At 39.9% G+C, this 20,964-nt stretch overlaps 1 protein-coding gene across 1 annotated transcript; it reads left to right on the top strand.

The window, feature by feature from the left end:
- Positions 1-17: 17 nt before the first annotated feature.
- On the top strand, positions 18-19,288 carry LOC115049110 (DNA repair protein XRCC4-like). The gene is made up of 8 exons (XM_029511089.1): positions 18-126; positions 3,297-3,456; positions 4,156-4,358; positions 10,691-10,857; positions 11,529-11,693; positions 12,740-12,840; positions 15,575-15,707; positions 18,201-19,288. The coding sequence occupies exons 2-7, from the start codon at positions 3,318-3,320 to the stop codon at positions 15,697-15,699; spliced, it is 900 nt and encodes a 299-aa protein (XP_029366949.1). The 5' UTR covers positions 18-126; positions 3,297-3,317; the 3' UTR covers positions 15,700-15,707; positions 18,201-19,288.
- The last annotated feature ends 1,676 nt before the right edge of the window (positions 19,289-20,964 follow it).

The raw sequence follows: 20,964 nt of genomic DNA, 5'->3' as shown, positions 1-20,964 counted from the left end.
GCTGGGAAAGCGGGAGTTGAAAGTTGAAATGTCCGTCATGGACCGCCGAGACAGCCGCCGAGCAGTGACTTCAACCTTCAACACATAGCTTCGTCTGGACTGCAACGTACATAGCAACACAACATCGTGAGTCATTTCACACAAGTCAAAAATGCCCACTGTTTCTAAACCAATGTGCTTTTTAAGCGGCACGTTACACGTCCTCGCGTTGACACCTGCAGACTGATGGAGGCAGGTATGGAGATCCTGACAGCTCCAGTACTGATATAACAATAAGGTGTCATAATGTTTTAAACACAGCCATCTATACGTCAAGGATATGTAGTGCTCAAACATACCAAAGGTCAAGCACATAAATGTACTTTACCTATTACTCAATTGAAACTTGGCAAAAAAAAGTCCTAAACCTTCAGGTGGAGATTGTAGTTTTGACTATTGATTCTTGAGAAACTAGATGGACACTGAAGGTGACTGCACTGATGATAGCCACATAGTTCAGATGCAGTTTTGGCCAACATGAGAATATGGCAGTGATCTCTTATTGTGCAGCTGTTTGTCTAAATGACTCTGTGAAGATGGAGTTGACAGCTGTTGCTCACCTGTGTCCAATGGACTGCAGATACATTTTATTTGTGTCCAACCACTGTGACCATTTCTACTGTAAAATGATTCACTCAAGGTTATTGACTGGAGTAAAGTCTATCGCTTGCTTGATTTCTGTTTAGTTTAGATAATGACAATGCGAAACGTATCACACTACACTAACTAGCTTGCATTTTTTATGATCAAGAAATCAGTCAGAGCTAGATGGCCTGCAGGACTGTATAACTTCTAAAATGCAACAAAATTTACAAAGTGCTACCTTGTTGTCCTGCTTCCATTTCCCTCCATTTTTGTATGCCAGAGTTGGAAAGAATACAGAACAAGCAGCAGTCATTATTATTATTATTCCAGATAATGTTCATTCTAACTTGTCTCTGAGCTGATGAGATAAATAGAGACTTGTCACCATCCACAAATGAATGCTATGAGTTGATAAATTATTTTTGCTTGCACAAGAAAGGTCAGGTCATCTCAAGACAGAATGTGACCCTAACCCTTTACTACTACATCACTGTCTCTTTTGCAACCAGTAAGAATATACGTTATAAAAAAAGTACATTGCTAAGTAATAGTAGTTTTTATGTTAAAGCGTGAATCAGTCACACCATAGTGACACTTAACTGATTCTGCCTTTGGAATTTCATGGTATTAGCTATTTATTTCCAGATAATGGTTGTAGCCTCCCGGTTTTGATTAATAGAAGCCTTTTATATTTGCTAAATATGATAACGCTTTCTATGGCTTACAATAGTTGGAGAAAATTCAAGTTCGAATGGCTATGGTACAGCTTAATGCTGTTTAGAGCGGCATTGCTTTAACTCCACACTGATGATGATAAAAGCGGACTAACCAAGAGGCTACTCTCGTTGTCCTGAATTGGAGAAAGCATGGGTGAAAGTCCAGTGCGAGGAAAGTGAGAGGACTGCCCAGATTGTCAGGAACCATTAAACAGTTAATTACCTTAGCCTTTTCTGCTCTGCATGAATTCCGCACTTAAGACCCAAAAAGCATAATTAGAGGGACTCTGTGATTCATTTTCCCACTGCTTCCTGCACAGAGTTATGTCTTGCGGTTTTCATTCGCGGCAGTGCAAAAGCAAAGACAATGAAAAGGTTGAGGAACCAAAAAATTACAGAGGACATAAGAAAACAGGATGAAGGCTGTGTGTCAAAACTGCAGTGGACCTTTTGCTGATGATTTAAGCATTTCTATGATTGTTGCTGCTGACTGAGTAGCTGAACAGATGCTAACCGCAAGACTTCAGGATGGACTTTGAAGGCTTTGCGAGGCGCTCAATTCCTGACAGACAGCACTGTTTATTTAATTGGAGTGTCCTTCTGTCATTACCACAGGGTCATCGTCCCTGCAGAACAGATGTTACAGTAACTAATGAGTAGCTGAGCTTGCTTCATGGGGTTAAAGTTGAACCCTTCAGCCCCCTCGTCTTGTTCAGCCCCTTCACCCAGCCACACCCCTTTTTAAGGCACAACGGGTCATCTTTAATCTGTTGCACAGTTCATGTGCATATATGGATGCACTGGTGTGTGTGGAGATAGTATGTATATCATTTAGAACAACCTTGACAAACTATACAGCCAAAAAAAAAAAAAAGTGCTTTCACATAATAACCTGTAGCACAGTGACCGAAGGTGGTCATTTTCATTTTTTCAAACATGCCCAACTTGGCAAACCTCCTATTTAGCTGTCCTTTTCCCCCCATCTCCACACACTTTGCCCTGTATTTATGCAGGGAAGATGTCCAACTCACCTCTCACTTCATGTGGAAGCAGTAAACACATGTTCTGGCCTGGACATCCACCAGCAATCAAGTAAAAGTTTCTCAAGCCTTCAGAGAAGAAGAAAAATTCTATTTAGTTAGTAAATCAAAAGGGCAGGTCACAGGGATCATATTGTAATCCTCAGATCCTCTGTTGGACATGGGGAAATCTGAATGTTGTCGTCACTCAGCCAAGACTTCAGCCTGAGGGCCAGGAGGCAATACCAAGCAAGTTAATTCAATATATACAATTTAAATAAGGTAATAAATGCAAATGTTTATTAAATTTCCTCATGCCACAGATTTTGTTATGCTTATTGCTGTCTTGTCATGGCCATTGATGAATTAACTTGAGATGTGTTAGGTTGATGGATGGTTCTGTCCTTGACTTATCTGTGAAGTCCCTTGCATGTAATTTGGCTCATACATGCATGGCTGTCTATGCACGGCTATCAAGAGCTTCTGGAAATTAATTCCAAACTATGCATCCAAAATCTCAATAAACAGGAAGGGATAAATAAAGAAATTCGGTTTTCATTTAATGTGTAATGGGATGTCAGTAAATCTCAGGCTTGATCAGTTGTCGAGTTTCCTTTTTGAAATTTAGCTGTGAAAACTGAAGTTATTAGGATTACTTTGCTTTAAGACTTCTTAGCTTTGGACAAATGTCCACATTGAGTTAAATCAAATAACAACTGTGCCATTCTGGGTGATATTTCTTTTATTTTTCTTCAGCAGCATATAATCACTTTGCTGGGGGTCATGGATCCTGCATTACATCACTGTAACCTGTTAATCTCCGCCATCTCTGCCAAGGGCTGCCATTGCCATTGATGCATTGGGGCCATTGTTGGAAAAACTGATTATAATGATAATTTGCTAAGTGTTTCTAAATGCCAATATTGGATTTATACAGGTCTGAAGACCAGCAAGAGACATGAGTGGCATAGTTCGCCAGATCACCATAGTTACTCATCCAGATAATCCATACTTCTTACGAGTGGACTGGGCAGAAGACCTTGGTGCTGGGTTCACACTAGCTCTCACAGACGGCAGCTCAGCATGGATCGGAGAAGGTAAATTTCAGAACCACATCAAAAATTGAGCACCAGTCAAACTAATAAAAACAAAGAATCCTCACGACATGCTCATCATGATATTACCCACAAATTTGAGCTTGCATATGCTACAGAGAATTCAAGCTTCTAAACACTGGGTTGTCACAACTATTCATCTAGCTGTTCAAGCTGTGAAGGCACCTGGTTGAACCCCATCTCATAATATTTGTACTGAAGGCCCTTTAACCAGTGACCTTGTTTCATCATCCCTTTTCACTTCTGTTCTGCAGCTTACAGGTGTATATGGAAGATTAAACTCTACAAGGCTCGTCTTTGTATGCTCAAGTCAGTGTTCACTATGTCTGTGTGTGTCTCTGGTTACCTATGCACATGAGTACCTATGCTGTGGATGGACACCTGGAACATAGCCGTTCTCTACTTTTCTGTTGCTGTCCATCTGTGGAGTTGACAGGCTGAGATGGGGTTGTGACAGCTACGTGCCGTTTTCTGGGTCATCATCCTTTCTGTGTTTGATGTGTTTAATTGGGACCCTTAGCCCCGTGTAAGCAGCTGTGCAACAGCTGATAACATTCCCCTTGGTTTCTCTGCATTCCTCTCCACAAATCAGCTTTCACGTGCATCCATGCATTACTTTGTAATTTGTGTATGTTGTTTTGCTCTGCGGTTAGCTGTCACCTTTTTGCCTGCTGTGTTCAGTTTCAGAAGATGAAGTGACAAAGGAAGCCAATGAACTGGGCGTCACGAGAGAAAACTATGTTCAGGAACTTCATCAAGCACTGACTAGAAGTGAAGAAGGAAGGGAAGGAGAAAGGAGAGAAGGCCACAAGGAGATGTACTCCTTCCACCTTACACCAGATCACTGTCATTTCTCCTACCAGAAGATTTCTAATGACATCTTGGTAAGAAAAAAGCTTTGGGTAGCGTGTGTGTGAATAAGGTTGAACAAATAGGGCATTTTCTATTTTCCATTTTTCCATTTTAAGGTTTTAAAATTTCTGTAATTCTAAAAACTTTAAACAAAGTGGCACAAGCAGAAGCTGTAAGGCTTTATTCAGACACACAAACTCTTGCTCCCTCATTTATTTCACTGGTGCTGCTGCAATGGCTCATCTACATTGCTGAAACAGAGGGCATTAAAAATTCAGGTTTTGCCTTGAGTAAAAAAAAAAAAAAAAAAAAAAAAAACTGACCCTGGCTGCTTCCAAAAGCAACTAAAGCAATCATCTGATATGTTGCACAATCAAATAGATGCATATGTCTGGCAGATGATATGAACGCAATATTATCGATTACCTCATAGCAAATGTGGTAAATATTAGTGCGATACCTATTCAGTGACAATCCATCTAACTCATGAATTTATTTCTCAGAATGGTCTTTCTGGATTGTATTACACTGTCTTACCAGTCCCTGATGGGGCGGACTTCCACCCACCAATGCCAACATTGCCTGCAGATTCCACAAACTTACAAAATTACAGCTTTAAACACATTGATATATTTTTATCAAGACAGCCTACCTCTCTTGCTGACATTAAACTGGACTAGAAATGAAACAGCTGGCTCTGAATTGGATGATATTTGCTGGAACTGGTTTTGGGTGATTTTCTTCACTGGAGCTAAGAGTTCTTATTCAGAGACACATCACACATTAACTAATCCATCATTAATAGAGGTATAGCGGACTCATTTGCAAAAGTGGAGCGCTTGAAAGCTAAGTGTTGAGGTATCTGTTTGTTCCAGCTTGAATTTCACAACACCGTTCACTTATGTCTTGTCTCTATTCCCTGGGGATAAGTCCATCTAACGACATACAACAAAATAGAAAAAAAGTCCTATTGTTTACAGGGGGCTATAAAAAGATAAGGTTTATAGTCTTCCAACATTACAGCAGTATTGGAAACACTTGGTTGCCTTTAGGCCACTGTTGGAAAAGCTGCAGATAAGAATCAATCAGTTTTCTTCCAGTTATCTGATTGTAACAAATGTAGTTGTCTGATGGCTAGCGTTTGTAAATGTCCAGTAAAAACAGGTTTATTCACTGGAAATGGTTTTAATGCTCTGGAGGAATTAGTTTACAGCAGTATAAACAATCACTTTTTGCCGATGAAAGCAAATATCTTGTTAACTTAAGGACAAATGCCAAAAGTGTGCAGAGATATATTGTATACTGTGATGAGGTGGCTCCTCCACAGAAAGTGACAGGTCTGATGAAGTACGGGTCATGGTGTCTTCAGTGGATTTGGATGTTCTTCCCAACCCTGAAAGGATCCTGTTGCCTGCAGGGACTGTTTCATTTGTGGTCCTGGGACTGCTGTCCAGGCAGATTAGTGGGGGAAGGCCAGAGGGTGTAGGAACATTGTAGAGACCTTAAACCCTGATTTATGGACAGGGCCGACCCCATCTAACAATGTTAAATAACATTTGAATAGGAACTTTTTCTTGTCTCTCTCTCTCTTAACTTCCCATCCCTTTCTTTGTCTTTGAGTGTGGGCTACATATGCAAGTGTGCCTATGTGTACATCTGTCCGTGTCCATGCCCAGACATGTGCAGACATTCTGCTTTGGACAAGGCTGCCTTTGGATGTCATACTTGAAAAATCAGTTTTATTCGTGACTTGGTCTCATGTAACTAGTACAGCTCATATTTCATCAAGGCCATTCAGGTATCAAGAAAGTTTGGCTTTTGTTGGCAACAACCCTAATGCTGATATTATTATTATTATTATTATTATTATTATTATTATTATCATTATTATTATTATTATTAGTAGTAGTAGTAGTAGTAAATTAAGGCTTCTTTAAATGGAATAACACATAATTGATGTGGACAATAATCCACAATGCCTTATGAGACAAACACAAATAATTTATTTCTAGTGTTTCCCAATTGAACAATTTCATTGTTAAAATAGGTCCTCTTTTTAGCGTAGGTGGTTTTATTGCTTTTTTTTTTCTGCTAAGGGAAAAGTTATTGCCGAAAGGAGAGCTCAACTAGACCACACAAAATGATCCATGGTCCATCCCCAAGCATGCTGTTTTAAAAAAATAAATAAATAAATAAAAATAAATAAATAAAACACAGAATTAGCTCTGTGTGTGGTGGAAGCAAATCTGGGCGACTATTTGCATTAAGTGCAAACTACCCCATTTGTCAAACACCTGCTTCCTTTCTTATTTCTTTTCTCTTGTTTTCCCTTTTTTGCTTTTTTCTGTCTTTCTTTTTTTACAGCATCAGCGTTAAACAGTGGAACATAGTTTACCTGCCAGATAATTTGAGGGTACAAAAATGACCAAAAATGAGGGAAGTTTCCTTTGGGAATAGAAGAAAGACGGATTGAGGCAAACCAGGTGGTGAACTTAACCTGACATTAATATTTTATGAATATGACCCCAGAAGTTGTAATGATGAATGTAATTTGGATGTTTGTTGTTAAATTACTACTAAACAGGTGTTTGAGATGGCCAAGTTAGACATTATCTCCTCCTTAATGTCCGTTTAAGTACCAATCTGTCACTGGTAGAAGGGGGAAAAAAAAAATCCAGCGCTGACACTTGGCAGAACAGACATTGGTATTCCTGCAGATTACACATTAATAAATGGTATTAACATATCCTGTGTCTGTTCTCCCAGATATGAGACAATTTTTTTTTTTTTACTTTTAAACTTGGCTTACTTTACTTTTTTATTTTATATCAACCATTATATCTGCTCATATTTGATATATATACAGTTGTTAGATCATTCGGGGGTGTCTCTTAAAGTAGCGGTCCCCAGCCTTTTTTGCACCACAGGTTGGTTTAATGTCAGGCACTATTTTTACCGACTGGCTTTTACGGTTTGGCGGATAAATACAACAAAATAAAATGAGAGTCTGATCCTTTGACACATCTCTCCTGCTGTTTCCACCAACAAGCTCACTGACCTTCCTCTCTTGTCTGCATGATTAATGTGAAAGAACCTTGATTTATTATCGCATCATGCAAACATCTCTGATATTCTCAGCAGTCATCAAAGTGAAGTGAAATATTCGAGGAGTATTAACTCTGTCTACCTCCATGCCTGTTGTTTATGAGAACATTTGTGTTATCAGTGATGGACTGCTGTCGCCCCCTACTTCCTGCTCTTTATCTGGCCTCACGCCTCTGCATGGCGGATGAGGGAGTTGATGGGACAAGCTGATCTCCGCTCGATGCCAACATTGAGCGCCCAGGTCCGCAACGATGAACACTGTCTCTTTGTCATCATGCAAACAGTGCTCGCCCATTCACTTCCCTGTTCTCTAATAGCTGTTTTCCGATAGAGAAAAAGAAAGAAATGTTTTTAGTTATAGGGCATCCAGCCACTGTCCTGGTCTGTATCAGAGCTGGACTTTTTCCAAAATTTGACTGATTTAGTTTTATTGATTAATCCCCATTGATAAAGAGGGTCATTATCCCCTGATCCTTGGGAGTAAATGGTGGGTTAGGTCTCCAGTGGTGTGTTGGATGGTGTGATAAGGAAAGCTTTGTGTCCACTGTGCCTACAAAGTGTTATGGTACCATTTTCACTGGGACTGTGTTCTCTTGGCTTTGTCCTCCACACCTACACACCCCCCTCTTCTCCATGGAGTTGACCTTATGGTCTTGCTAGCTGTCTGGAGACACACATGCAAACAAATAGTGGACCACACACGCAAATTACCACTTTATAACGTAGGACAAATTTGTTCTCAGAACAGGATATTATACTCACAGATTTTACCACACATGGGCGTCGACAACATTATATACAGTTTGTACTTTCTGGCTGTGCAAGGTCAGTAACGTAGCCTAAGGTTCTTCAGTGGTCAAAAAACAATCTAATGCTCCTGGAGGCTGAAACAACTATGAAGAACCATTCATGTAATTTCATGCTGTTGTAGTTGAACACAGAAAAAAATGTGGCAGTGGGTTGTGCATCACAGACGAACAGTCTGACCTCCCACACCTTGGCAGAGGTTGGCAACAGTGTGGAGGCTGACCTTTAACTTTATCTCTGTCTCAGGAGAGGAGCTTGAGAAAATAAATAGAACTTTTTAACCTTTTCTGTCTTTCAACAAGGAACTTTAGCCAAGAAAAACACACGTTCATTACTCTGATATGTAAAAATTTGCCTGTTCCTTGCCTGCACTTTGAGATTTATGTTTTTTTGTTTTTTGTTAATTGAATTCTTCCTCTTTCCATACAAGGCAATAAGCTCAAGCTAAACTTAAGTGATGTAGAATTTGCATGTTTACTGCAGTAGATCTCAGAAACCCTGAAAGTAAAGACAGTTAAACACACAATGTTAGGCATTCAAAGGAAGGAGAAGATGAAATAAACAGCAGCTGAGTGCTATATTCAATGTTAATCAGGTAAATACTGGTCCAGCTTCCAGGAGTTTATTTTTCTGCATCTGGTGTCTTGAACTGGTTATGCCATGTTCAAATGCTAGTCAAGAAGATTTACAGTCTTAAACAGTGCTTGCGTGTAAAAATGTGAAGTTTGACAAAGTCCCAGTCATTACTGTGGAGTTAGATTTGTAGTGTAAATTGCGTAAAGCTTTGTGTACATGTGTCTCATATTGCACACTATTCAAACTTCTATCTACACTTGTCTCAGCCATTCATATTTACTGTCGACCGTCTGGCACAAACACTGAATCACAGCTGGGTCGACACGTAGATGACTTAAGAAGCTCAGTGTCGCACAAACTCTCTCTGCTGCCAGAGAGGTGCCTGTACCGGATCACTGTGACATCTGAATGTTTCTCTAGATTTTTATGGCTTCCTGGGAAAATCATCCTCCTTTAGATCCTTGGTGGTCTCGGCTGTATTCCATTTCTATTAAGATGAGTTTTGTTAAATCGCAGATTTGGTTGTTTTTAACCAGAGTGAGTATTGGCAGCATTTACACCAAACACACTGTGCAGTCGCAGAAGAACGGAGAAACTGCACACACGCATATATATATATATATATATATATATATATATATATGCTTTTTTTCCTGAAATATCTATATTGATTTTTAGAGCAAGAAATGGGGAGGAGAGAAACAGACAGTCACTCAGCAGAGGACTAACAGAGATGGACTGTGGGAGAGACAAGAGACAAATGTTCACTCATTGAAACTTGTTGAAGTTCACCAGCAGAGGGGAAAACAGCTGTGTGGCCTGCCAGGACAGCATCAATGTGGGGCAAAAATGACAAGTATTTTATGAGAGCTTTTGAAGATGGAGGCTTTATTATAGTGGGTCTGCAGCCGCCAAGCAGCACGGCGAAGATTTAGCACCTCATCACCTTCTGGTTTCCCAGTATACCACAAGCAGTAGCTTTGTGTCTTTGTCTACACTGTTAGTGTACGTTTGTGCTTCACAATTGGATAATCTTCTAGGCAACAATCAGACGGGATTATTTAATAAAATTGAACAATAAAAATGGTTTTTGGTGTTTGCTGTAAATCAATTTCTATTTTGTCAATTTGACTTTGCAGGGCTGCATTGGAATTCAGAAAATTTTACACATCAACTAAATGTCTGCAATGCAACGCACCAAGCTGCGATGACGCAGCCCTGCTCTGTGACTCAGTGCCAAAATACAAACCAAATGAGGAATGTTTTAGTACGTCTGAAGCTTCCCTGTGATTTGCAAGAGCCGCTGACAAAAATCAACAGAGAGGAAATGTTGTGCCCACTTTGATAGTTTACTGTTGGCCACTGAATTCATCCTGTTTTTCTCACAGACAGTAGAAAACACCTCATCATTTTAAAAAGGCTTCCACTTCAAAGGAAATGTGATGAAATGGTTTGTTGCACTTCCATACTGAACAGCTTCTTGGGATGACAGTGAGGTGCTCATTTTTTTACTGTCAGTAGAAGCTGCTCTAGATGAGGTTATTCAGTTCTTGCCTTAAAACTGGTCTGCTATTCATTTCAGGATTATGGTGCTAGATGTGCTTTCCAACTTGACTTCCTCAAGCACCTGAGAGATTTAGCCCTATATGTGCCATGCTGTTTCCTCCCAGTCTGCTGTGGTCAAAGGGAAGCGCCCAGAGATTATGCTCACCATTTGCCATGGACTACCTTAACTGTCACGTCAGCCCATTGAGGTCCTTGCAAATTGCTGAGCTTTTAAACTATGTGATGAAACATGAGGACTGAACGTTATTGTCTCAAATCAGTTTTATTTGAAGTCTTTTCTGTTGTCTTTTTTTCCTTCCATCTATTCTAGACACATCTAGGCTCTCTGGAGCTCCATCCAGCTCCAGATCATGTAGGCCTGAACCGGGAGATGATTGGCCAGTCCCTAAAGCGCAGCACAGTCCTAGAGTCAGAAAACTGCCAGCTGTTGAAGGAGAACCGTAGACTGAAACAGCAGCACCAACAAATCCTCACAAAGTAAGAATAAAGACAGAAGCAGCTTTGCTGGTGGATTCAAATGTGTGTTTATATGATGAACAGCAAATGGCAGGTTGAAATGGAAAACACCCCAACAAAATCAAATTATTTTCTTCAGATGTTAGCCGCTGGTATTTGTTTGTTGATCGTCTTGTTTGCATGCAAACTTCCTTTGCTTTTTAAGTAACGCTGCCAGCTGTTTATATCCACAAGAATCACCCATTGCATCATCACTGCTCAACTCTGTAGGAGAATCGAGGGTTACACCCACTGAATTGGGCTTATGACTTCTGGGAACTAGTTTCAGACGAGTCCAATCTTGAAATCTATGCCCTTTGTTTCATGCATCCCTGGCACTGATTCCTTTTCAAATTGCATTTATTTAGGGACTATTACAGGTCGATCATTCACTGGCCAGTGAATGAAGCTTTTCCAAAGATGGAGATTCAGGGTGATGGGAGGGCGGGTGGAGACAGCAGCTTCGTTCTAGCTAATTCATCCTCTGAGCAAATTACTCTCAGGGGGCAGAAAGATGGCAATTGTCTGCTTTTAAAACATGCATTTGTCTGTTGCCTTGTTAGTCGTGCAAACTCGTACAAACATGAATCTATGCAAGTGTGCTAATTTATTGCACACACAATGTATAAGTTGTCTCTATGTTTTCTCACCAGACTGGAGCAGCAGGTTCATGATAAGGAGCTGTTGGAGAAGAAGCTGTACTCAAGCTTTGCCATGGTGCTAAATGAGAAAAAGGCAAAGATCAGAGGTCTGCAGGATGCTGTTCACCAGCTCCAAGAGTCTGCTGACCCAGAGAGAGATGTGGGGGAGAGAAATAGGTCAGATGGCTGTTGCTGTGTCTCTCCCTTTTTCCTGCATTAAAATGAATAGCTTAGGGAAATACATTTTTTTCTTATTTAGAAGGTTTACTCACTTATTGCAGCTGATGCGATAATGCATAGGCCAAAAGTGACGACATTTCAATGTGCTTGATTTTTATTTTTTAGCCAATCCTCTAAAGCACTTTTATTATCAATTCCCTTGCCGGGTATTGTCCCAATTAATGGGGTCTTTATTTGGTTTGCAAAGGATAAGAAAATTATGCTGATTACACATGCCCCAAGCTCTTTTTTTTGTCTGACCTGCAGTGTAAAACCCCCAAATATTCAGACAAAAATAGTATGCAGGTTGAACCATCAAATGGTTGATATTTCTGTTCAAAAACTGATTAAAGATGAATGAATAATCAGAATAGCTGCTAATTAACTTACCGTTGCTCAATTAATTGCTGAATCTCCAAGCTTGTTTTCTTGACTGCCGATTGCACAGTAACAAAATTCAAAATGCTGGTTTGATTATTAAGCTGCACTCACAGGCTTCATGCATCACAGCGTCAATGGGTCTGACTGAGGGATGAATGTTTCATGAGATTCACGTCCTGTGTGGGAGAATTAATTAAGCATTTAATGTTGAATAAATTAACATATTCAGGGTAAGGCTTCAGTTGCACATTTTGATTTCCATCAGGCCGGCACAGTGTTGTCATATCTGGTTTTACTACACCTCTGGCCTCAGCTGAACACTGACAATGGCTAATTTGTTTCCCTCATTGCCACAGAGTTTGGATGGAAGATTTTGCTCATAAATGGTACTCATATGTTTGGCTCCTTCACTATCCCTTGGGGTCAGTAATATTAAATATTGAAAGATGCTTATGAAAAACTCTTGCCAGCACAGTGAAATGAGATGCTGCATTTTCTAAAGCATATTCACCCATGTACCTCTTAATTTTTATATTTTTTTTTCTTCTGTGGCTGCTCACGCTGATATATTTTTGACCAAGCACTGTCTGTTCTCCTCTCAAATGTGTGCAATTTTTTTCCAGTGACAAAGATGCAATTCAAGGTGAAGATGACGGTCAAGACAGACGAGAGGAGACAGCTCAAAGCATGCAACCATCTCTGGAGCCAACTATCCTCATCACAGGTGTGTGAAGGCGAGTGTGTGCGTGTTTGTGTGCATTTTGTGTGTGCGAGATAGTGAATGTCCTCTCTCTCAAGGAAAACTGCCCTGGGGAGCTTAAACTATTGTCTGCCGATTCAGGATGAAAAGTCTGTTACTAAACGATTTGAGTCGATTCTGATTTTTCGAGCTACAATTCCCTCCCTACTATTGCCCTCTGATTACTCAGGGCCGAAGATTTTCAAGTCAGCAAGGCAAAGCCTTACAGGCTGGCACACCTTCTGGTGTTAATGAGGACAAATGCAGACACAGTTTGAACTGCAATTGCCTTGTGTGCAGCAAGTAGAAACTGTTGTACTTTCGTTGTTATAAATGCAACGATAGCTGAGACTCTTGACGCTAAGTAAAGATGTCAGTGCTATTGTTGGCTGTGTAACAATAGCAACACAAGTTGCTCCATTAAGATAGAGGCTTTGTGTGTTGATATCATTCTTTGGACTCAAGAACCACCAGAATTAAATTATGCTTCAGTATGGTCCTTTTGCATTATTAATGTATGCAACATGTCTTGTTTAAACAGGGTGTGTGAGCATTTAATATGGCAAACTTTTGTCCATTCCCAGTCCTACTTCTGATGTCATAGGTCACAATGTGACTCAGTTATGATGCAGATTAAAGCTCTGGAGTTTTAAGCTTTCCACAAACGTATTTTTACGATCCAATAAACCTGACAGTTGTGTGCGTTTAAGTTAACATTTGAGCCCCCCTGCTTACATGATCAGTTACATACAAGTACAGAATATACCCTCGAGTAACGAGGTTCTGGGAAACTCTTGTCAGTGAGTCAGCATGAAAAGACTCCTGTGATTGTTTGAACACGGCCAGCTGTGAGGTGGTCTTCCCTGTCCTGCATCATACAGAAAAGCCATGATGTCACATACACTGAATCATACCCCCCTCTGCCATAGTGCTGCAGTCTGTGGGATGACCCACTGATCGCTCTCTCAATGGCCCTGTTTGTTTTCAGAGCCAAACTCAAACCACCCCGGGACGATAATACACTTGCAAAACATATTGATGTTGTAGGGATTTCAGCACATTTGTGTGGTTTGGCGCTCATTCACTGCACTTTGTCTCCCTCACACAAACACACAAACTAACATGTGCACACACTGCCCCCTCCATGCCCTTCCCTCCGATCCTGGCCTCGGTGAAGATGGATAGAGGCTGTAGATTGCCCAGTATGGGTCTTGGCTTACGCACAGTGTTGCTAATGGTCCAGAAGTGCTGCTTTACAATGACTCCTTGTGTTTGCTGCTTGTCAATGAAATCACCAGGCACTTATCACTTATCTCTGTGTCCAGATGAATTTGTGCCTGTATTTTGATATTTATAGATTTATAAATGTTATGGGTGTGTCCCAGTTTGTGTTTGTGTGTCTATGGTAATATTTATACTAATTCAACAAATTACTCTCTAGGTGTTTCTCCTTGGCCCTAAGCACTGTGGTGGAAATAGACCATACATAATGATGTCAATGGCTGTTAAAATATGCTAATGGAAGCCTAATAGCAATGTTATTCATTCTTGTTTATATTGTGCATCCTCAGTCTGGTAATCCCAGCAACCTATAAATTCATGGCTACATTCACAATGTTCGGAGGGCATGAAACATAATTTATGAGCTGCAACAACCTTTTGTGCTTAAAAAGCAAGTAACTGCATAAGTAAATGAGGTAACCTTAGGTGACCCCTGTTGCATTTTGAGTCCCCACCCATTCGGCTTTCACAGAGTTTGACCAAGATCAGAAACTGTGTGCACAAAAGCAGATTGATGGTTTTTTTGTATTTGGAGATCCATCCAGCATCGGGGGCTACCTGTCAGCTCATGACATGTGTGGCCTCAGTTAACCCTTGTGCCCTGGGCTGTGTTTTCATATTGCTGAGGCCTGATAAGAGAGAAGAGTAATGACAGAGTGGACAAAAGAAAAAGAAAGAAAACTCTGACCTACTCCCTCCAGGTTTAGCATCTGATAGTGACAACATAGGAAGGATATCACTCACCATGGGGTGACTAAAGATAAAAAAGATAAAAGAGGCAGTGTGGCTTAAGGGATGTAAGAGATGGAAAGAATTAATGGGGAAAAAAGATAGGAAATGCTGCTTTTCAAGTTTTTTCATAAAAGTATAAATGTGGATAGTATTCACAACAGTAATAAAAGTTTTATATTTTTATCGGCTCAAGTCTTCAAAGTGTTCGTCTTTATCTCATCCAAGTTCTCAATCTGTTGATCTTTGGATGCGAATAGGCTAGCAGCGGTGTTAAAGGGCAAACAGGTGTGTTTGCAACTCTGTATATATATGATTTTATCCTAATGTGACCAGGCTTGTGTGGAATGCCAGATCAGTATCCCCGATAAAGTTCACAGAACTACAGGTGTGGAGGCGTGTAGGTCTAAGGAACGTTAAGTGAGGCAACACGCCATAAATGACACTGATGAAGAGTCCACTTAAGTGATGAATTTGGGCCTCAGTGATGAAACAAAAAATTCCCAGAATTCAGAGCAAAAAATGTAGATGTATTTGGGGAAGTAGCAGTAGGACATTCAGAGGTCTTGTAAAAAAGAAATGCTTATAGGATCTAGCACCATTGCCCTTAAATGACACATTGATCACCGTCGGCTTGCTTAAAGTTTCAACGGCACAGTCATTTTGTTTGTTCGTGAATACATCTCTGAACTGTATGTGTTGTATGCAGGGCGGAACCTTGTGTGCCAAGGAATTTCTGTGGATCAGCCTTTTCCTGATGATGAAGATGAACAGCCAAGAAGGAAACGCAGGTTGCTTCAAACCCTGAGCACAGAAGCTTCAGAGCAGGAATAAAACCACAGGTTAGTCATGGTGCGGGTCATCCAGTGTATCGCCATATTTGGTATCACAGTATTACTGCTTCCCCTGGATGCTTTTTATGCTTTTTCCATTTTGTTTATTCATGAGGTCATTTTGTGGTGTTTCTTGTCACACACAGTAGCTATAGAAACAGCTGATATTAAAATAGTATGACTAAGACTCATACACTCTCAAGTCTTCTAATAGTAAGTGTTTATTTTGATAGACAATTGTCATTTATTTTCAACTTCAGTTGTATTTTAGTCGTATTCTTTAATCTTTGTCTTGTTTTTTTCTGATGAAATACCATAATGATTTTAGTTTGACCAAATCTATGGATGAATGTTTTTTTTTTTCTTTATTAGATAGGACAGCCTGAAGTCAATCAGATGTCTGCTTGTCTCTTAAGAGGCGTTTTTGCAGAGAATAGCTTCCTTTGACTTCCTTTCCCAGAGGGTCTCTCCCCACAACCACCACCTCAAAAAGAGATTTGCTCTGATTGGCTGATGAAAAACAAAAAAACAAAACAACTAACAACGTCAAATTGTCTTTCTTTGCAACTGTAGTTTTTTCTTTTTCGTTGACAAAAATGTCAGTGATGATGACCTTAAAAGAATAAGATTTAGTTAGATTTCGTTATTTAGTTATTTAGCAATTTAGTTATTGCTTTATTTTCATTATTTGTTAACAACCACTACGACAAAAGCATTTTGTTTAATTCAAGGGTAAACTGATTTGACCATTTATTTATTTATTTATTTATTTATTTTGCAGTGACTTCTTAAATTACAGATTTTCCTTTTCGAGCATTAATAAAATTAACCTCCGTGTGTGTGTGTGTGTGTGTGTGTGTGTGTGTGTGTGTGTGTGTGTGTGTGTGTGTGTGTGTGTGTGTGTGTGTGTGTGTGTGTGAACAGCATGACTTTCTAAAGAGGCACTCACTGGTAGGTCTGACAATGTCCCACAGATTAATCAGCTTCAGTTAGTGTTTGGATTTGCTGAGGTGTCTCCTGAATATCCGGCTCAAACATACAATGTTGTGAGGTCCTCCGCTCATTCAACAGCTGCATTTTTTCTCATGCTGACACACTGCAATATAATGACCAGCGGTTCTTAGTCTGCTGCCTTTTAGGGCCACAAATGGGCTCAGGCAAACTTTGTGTCTTATTTTAATGCTGCTTTTGCGAAAAAAAATCAAAAAACAACCATTTTTAACACAGCACAAACATACATCTCCATGGTATACTGCGTAGGAAAGGTTTCATTTGTCACTTACTACATGACACATGTAAGTTGATAACTTCTTGTACATTTAATTACGGTGACATTTTTTCTAAATCTAACAACTTCATAACATCCTCCCACAGCTTACTTTTGGGTGTTGGCTGGCAAATAAACAACAGTGAAACTCAGGCCGCTCGGTCCAGTACAATAATGACAGCAACAGCTTTTCAGTTCCTTTGAAAACTCTCTTTTTGTTTTTTTTTTGTTTTTTTTTACTCTCATTAAACAAATTACTATTATTACTATTGTTAAAAGCTTCTGTCACAGAATATATGTCATACAATATTAATTGATGTCAATTAATGTTATGAGACAATTAAGCAAAAGTTAGTTTTATTAGATCAAATGATATATTCCTGTGAGTTTTTCCTTCCTCCTACTCCCTATTCGTTCTCTCATTTTCTCCCTGTCTTGTCTCCATCGTACTCTTCAATGAGCATAGCTTATCAAGGGTTAGGATCATGAACATAATTACAGTCCTAAATCTTTTGTTATGAACAGATTTTCTTGATCGCTACAAAACAGAAACACACACAACAAAAACAGTGACAGCCAGGCAACACTGTCCTGGAGGTGTCCCCAGATTTGGTGCCAGATTTTGTTTCAGATTGTTATCGCAATTTTCACAAAGCAGGGTCATGTTGTTGCCATCTGGTTTGTTTTAACTGTGACCGTTCCCTGTCACAGCTCGCACCAGAGGCTCGCTGCTTCTCCCTCATTTTCAGTAACCCAAAGATTTCAAATCAATGCCACCTTTTTCTTAAATGCTCCAGATTGTGTGATCTGTTCTGCACTGCTGCTCCCACAAAGATGCACCACTGAGTGTCAATCATTCCTGCTTTAGCCAGGGGACTCTATCACACCTCCCTCTGATCAATACCGTGAATTTATAACTGTGCAATCCTCACCATCCCTGTTGCACCTTATAAGCTTGATACTTAACCATCTATGCTGCATTTTTTTTTTTTTTTTTTCATATTTACACTTAATGTTATCTACGCACTTAATTTTTACACTTTATCTGTATCATAATTCTAAAGTATGTCCATATTTCTAGGAATATTTCTCTTTCTATTCTGGAGCGCCTGTGGTGCTCCAGAATAGTGGATTAAGTGGATTCTTAAGTGGATTAAGAAATTATATCGATTCTGAAGATGTGCTGGTTGCCGTGTGATATTAGGCACTTAACTTCCTCCAGTGCTCCTCCTCAGGAACAGATGCTGTTGTTGCCAATGACACTGACCGTATGGCATTGCATGTGGACCACGAGCATGGAAGCAATTTCTCAAGAGTTTGACGTCGCCCTGAATTTGAATTTGGCTGCCGATTCCACCAGCCTTGGCTCCGCGCGAGACTGGAGAAAGAGTAACGATTACTGAGGGACAGCAGGCTACACCCAGAAAACAGGGTGTCACCACGAAGGAACTGAAGCTGCTTTGTAGCTACTTATTCATCATGCCTTGGTGATGTTTTCTTCCTTCTTTTCATCATGAAAATCAACTATACACCACCTCTTTCATTTCCACTTTCTAAACTAGCATTTTGCAAAAGATAATTTCACCTCCCCCCTTTTCTTGTTTACATCTGTTCTTTTATTCTGGAGATGTTCTATGGCCCAAATTACCTGAGGGGTGTTATGCAGAGGGTTAATAGGGTTATGTTGTCTTCACCTCCTCACCTCTTCCTTCACCGCTGCCACCAGCTTTAGGTCCTGAGGTCATAACAGTGTGTCTTCACACTGACAGTAATAGAAGTCAGGGACATCTCTTTATCTGACCGATCTACCCTTGACTTCTTGACCCTCCTGCCGTCTTTTATAATTTGGATGATACCTATATTGTCAGCTGAGGGCCACGGGTGGCTGCTGAGATAATCCCACAACACGCGCTTGCTGTTTGAATAATCCTCTCCGGAATGTCACACTCTCTCCTCTGCACTACCATACAATGAAGCTTGTTATACATGCAAGTTTAGATCGGGTCCAGAGGATAATTTACAGATGAGTGAATGACAATGGCATGTGGAGGATGAGACAAGGTGGGGAAGGAGACTATAGTTACCATTTCAGTTGGGGGTTTCTTTTGGAAAACAATTGTTAATGATATTTCAATCTGCTTTTCAAATAAGGAAACAACACGGATAGGTATTCTTTTCAACCAGTTGATGGAAGAGTTTCCATTTTTAATTAGATTTTAAATATATAAATATAAGTGATTCCTGGAAATGTATTAAAAAATGCACAATGATAATATTTTATGGTGGTAATATTTTAATTTGAAGAATTGTAAATGCTTTTAAATCTCTATGCTCAATATCTGTTGTAAAATGTTTCATGAGATAAATAAACATTTTACATTTCAATACATTTGACCTTTGTGTATTCTCTAAATCAAAGCTGTGGTATCATCATATGTCTTGTGGAGTCTGTGTGAGACAACAAGAAAATTAAGAAAAAAACAAAGCAAACTTTGTTATACTTTGCACTTCAGGGATTTTATCTTGTAAATGGAGCATTAAGTGTGAAATCAATACTAACCTGTTTTGGGAATTGTATAAAAACTGGCTAAACCCAAAATATTCAGAGGAAGCCTGAAGTATGATACAACATCTGAAGGATTTAAAATACTACAAATTAGTGGTGAACATCATAACTAAAAAATGAAATGCATATTCTTAAAACAAGAGTACAAGTCACAGGTTTGTTGAAAATAAGACCAGAGTGGAATCCTTAATCAACAGATTTTTTTTATTTGGAAACTATGGACCAACAACCACATGGCTGTCTTAGCTAAGTGGAGCATACACCAGCAAGTAGAGCAGAAGGGGTTAACACAGTTTGTGAGGGAGCGATGATGGGTGTGAAGGCCCGAAATTAAACATTTAGTCACTTGCTTATCATCGTCATTCACTTACAGCGTGCACCTGTAAGATTCCCATCATCCAGGGAAATGACAGGAGCCTTCCTGCTGCACAGAGCTGCAGGGAGACAGACGGGTCTTTGTTGACGGTCTGCGCTGTGTGCTCACTGCTCACCGCCTTACACAGTAATGTCTGAAGCAACTTGGCCCGACACGAGCCATGTTTGGAAAAACTGAAGATGACATCTTTATTTTGCTAAATCCTATCATCAAGTACTTCACACGGAGTAATGCTAACGCTTAACTCACCCTTCGAACGAACTGGTTCAATTGCTCTCCGCTTCCATTTTTGACTATGGCACTGTCAATCAAACACATTTTGTTATTCTGTTAAAGTCGTACTGACTTGTGAACAGTGGCACAATAAACTTTTATGCGCATGTGTTTTTCAGCTCGGAAATGCAGTTGGCTTTACTAGCCCACTTGTGTCAGACTCCATTATCCATTGTTGCTTTTGTTCACAGCGGGCAATGCTGTTGTTTCTGCTAGGGGTGTCACACATAAAGAAATAAAGCAGTGGGCAGGCTGTTTGAAATTGAGGGAATATATTTCAGGGCAATACAAAATCAGCAGTAAACCTTCCTGCCTGATCTCTTTGAACTGAATTTATAAGCCTCTTCCCTCTGTGTTTCTGGTGTTGACTCATTGTTGAAATATAGCAATCCCATGAACGCCACTGCATGTTGCAGACATAGCTTTCCTTACTGCTATACTTGAAATTTAATTGAAGTCTCCCCTCCAGATTTGATGCTGACTCTTCTGTGCTGGTCTTTGGGTTTTGCCAGTGGCAAAGAGTATCTGGTTTGTTTCAGCCGTCGGGGCTGAAAAGTGAAAGAGCCTTTTGATCATCCCAAATAACGAGTGGTTTCTTTTTGAGCTGCCATTGTGAACTGATTTCTCTCGTTATTTGAATTAAACCAAAGATTCTCAAGGTTTTAAAAGGATGGTAAGTATGTGATATTGGCAAACTGTTGCAGTGTGAGCTCAAGGGAGAAACCTTTCCTTTTATAGTGTCAAACTGTTTATAACTTTGTTAAGAAAGGTGGAATATAAATAT

Source organism: Echeneis naucrates, chromosome 9, assembly GCF_900963305.1.
Source record: "Echeneis naucrates chromosome 9, fEcheNa1.1, whole genome shotgun sequence".
Taxonomy (NCBI): Eukaryota; Metazoa; Chordata; class Actinopteri; order Carangiformes; family Echeneidae; genus Echeneis; species Echeneis naucrates.
Note: the sequence above shows the minus strand (reverse complement) of the source record. Positions and strands in the feature narration are given on the sequence as shown.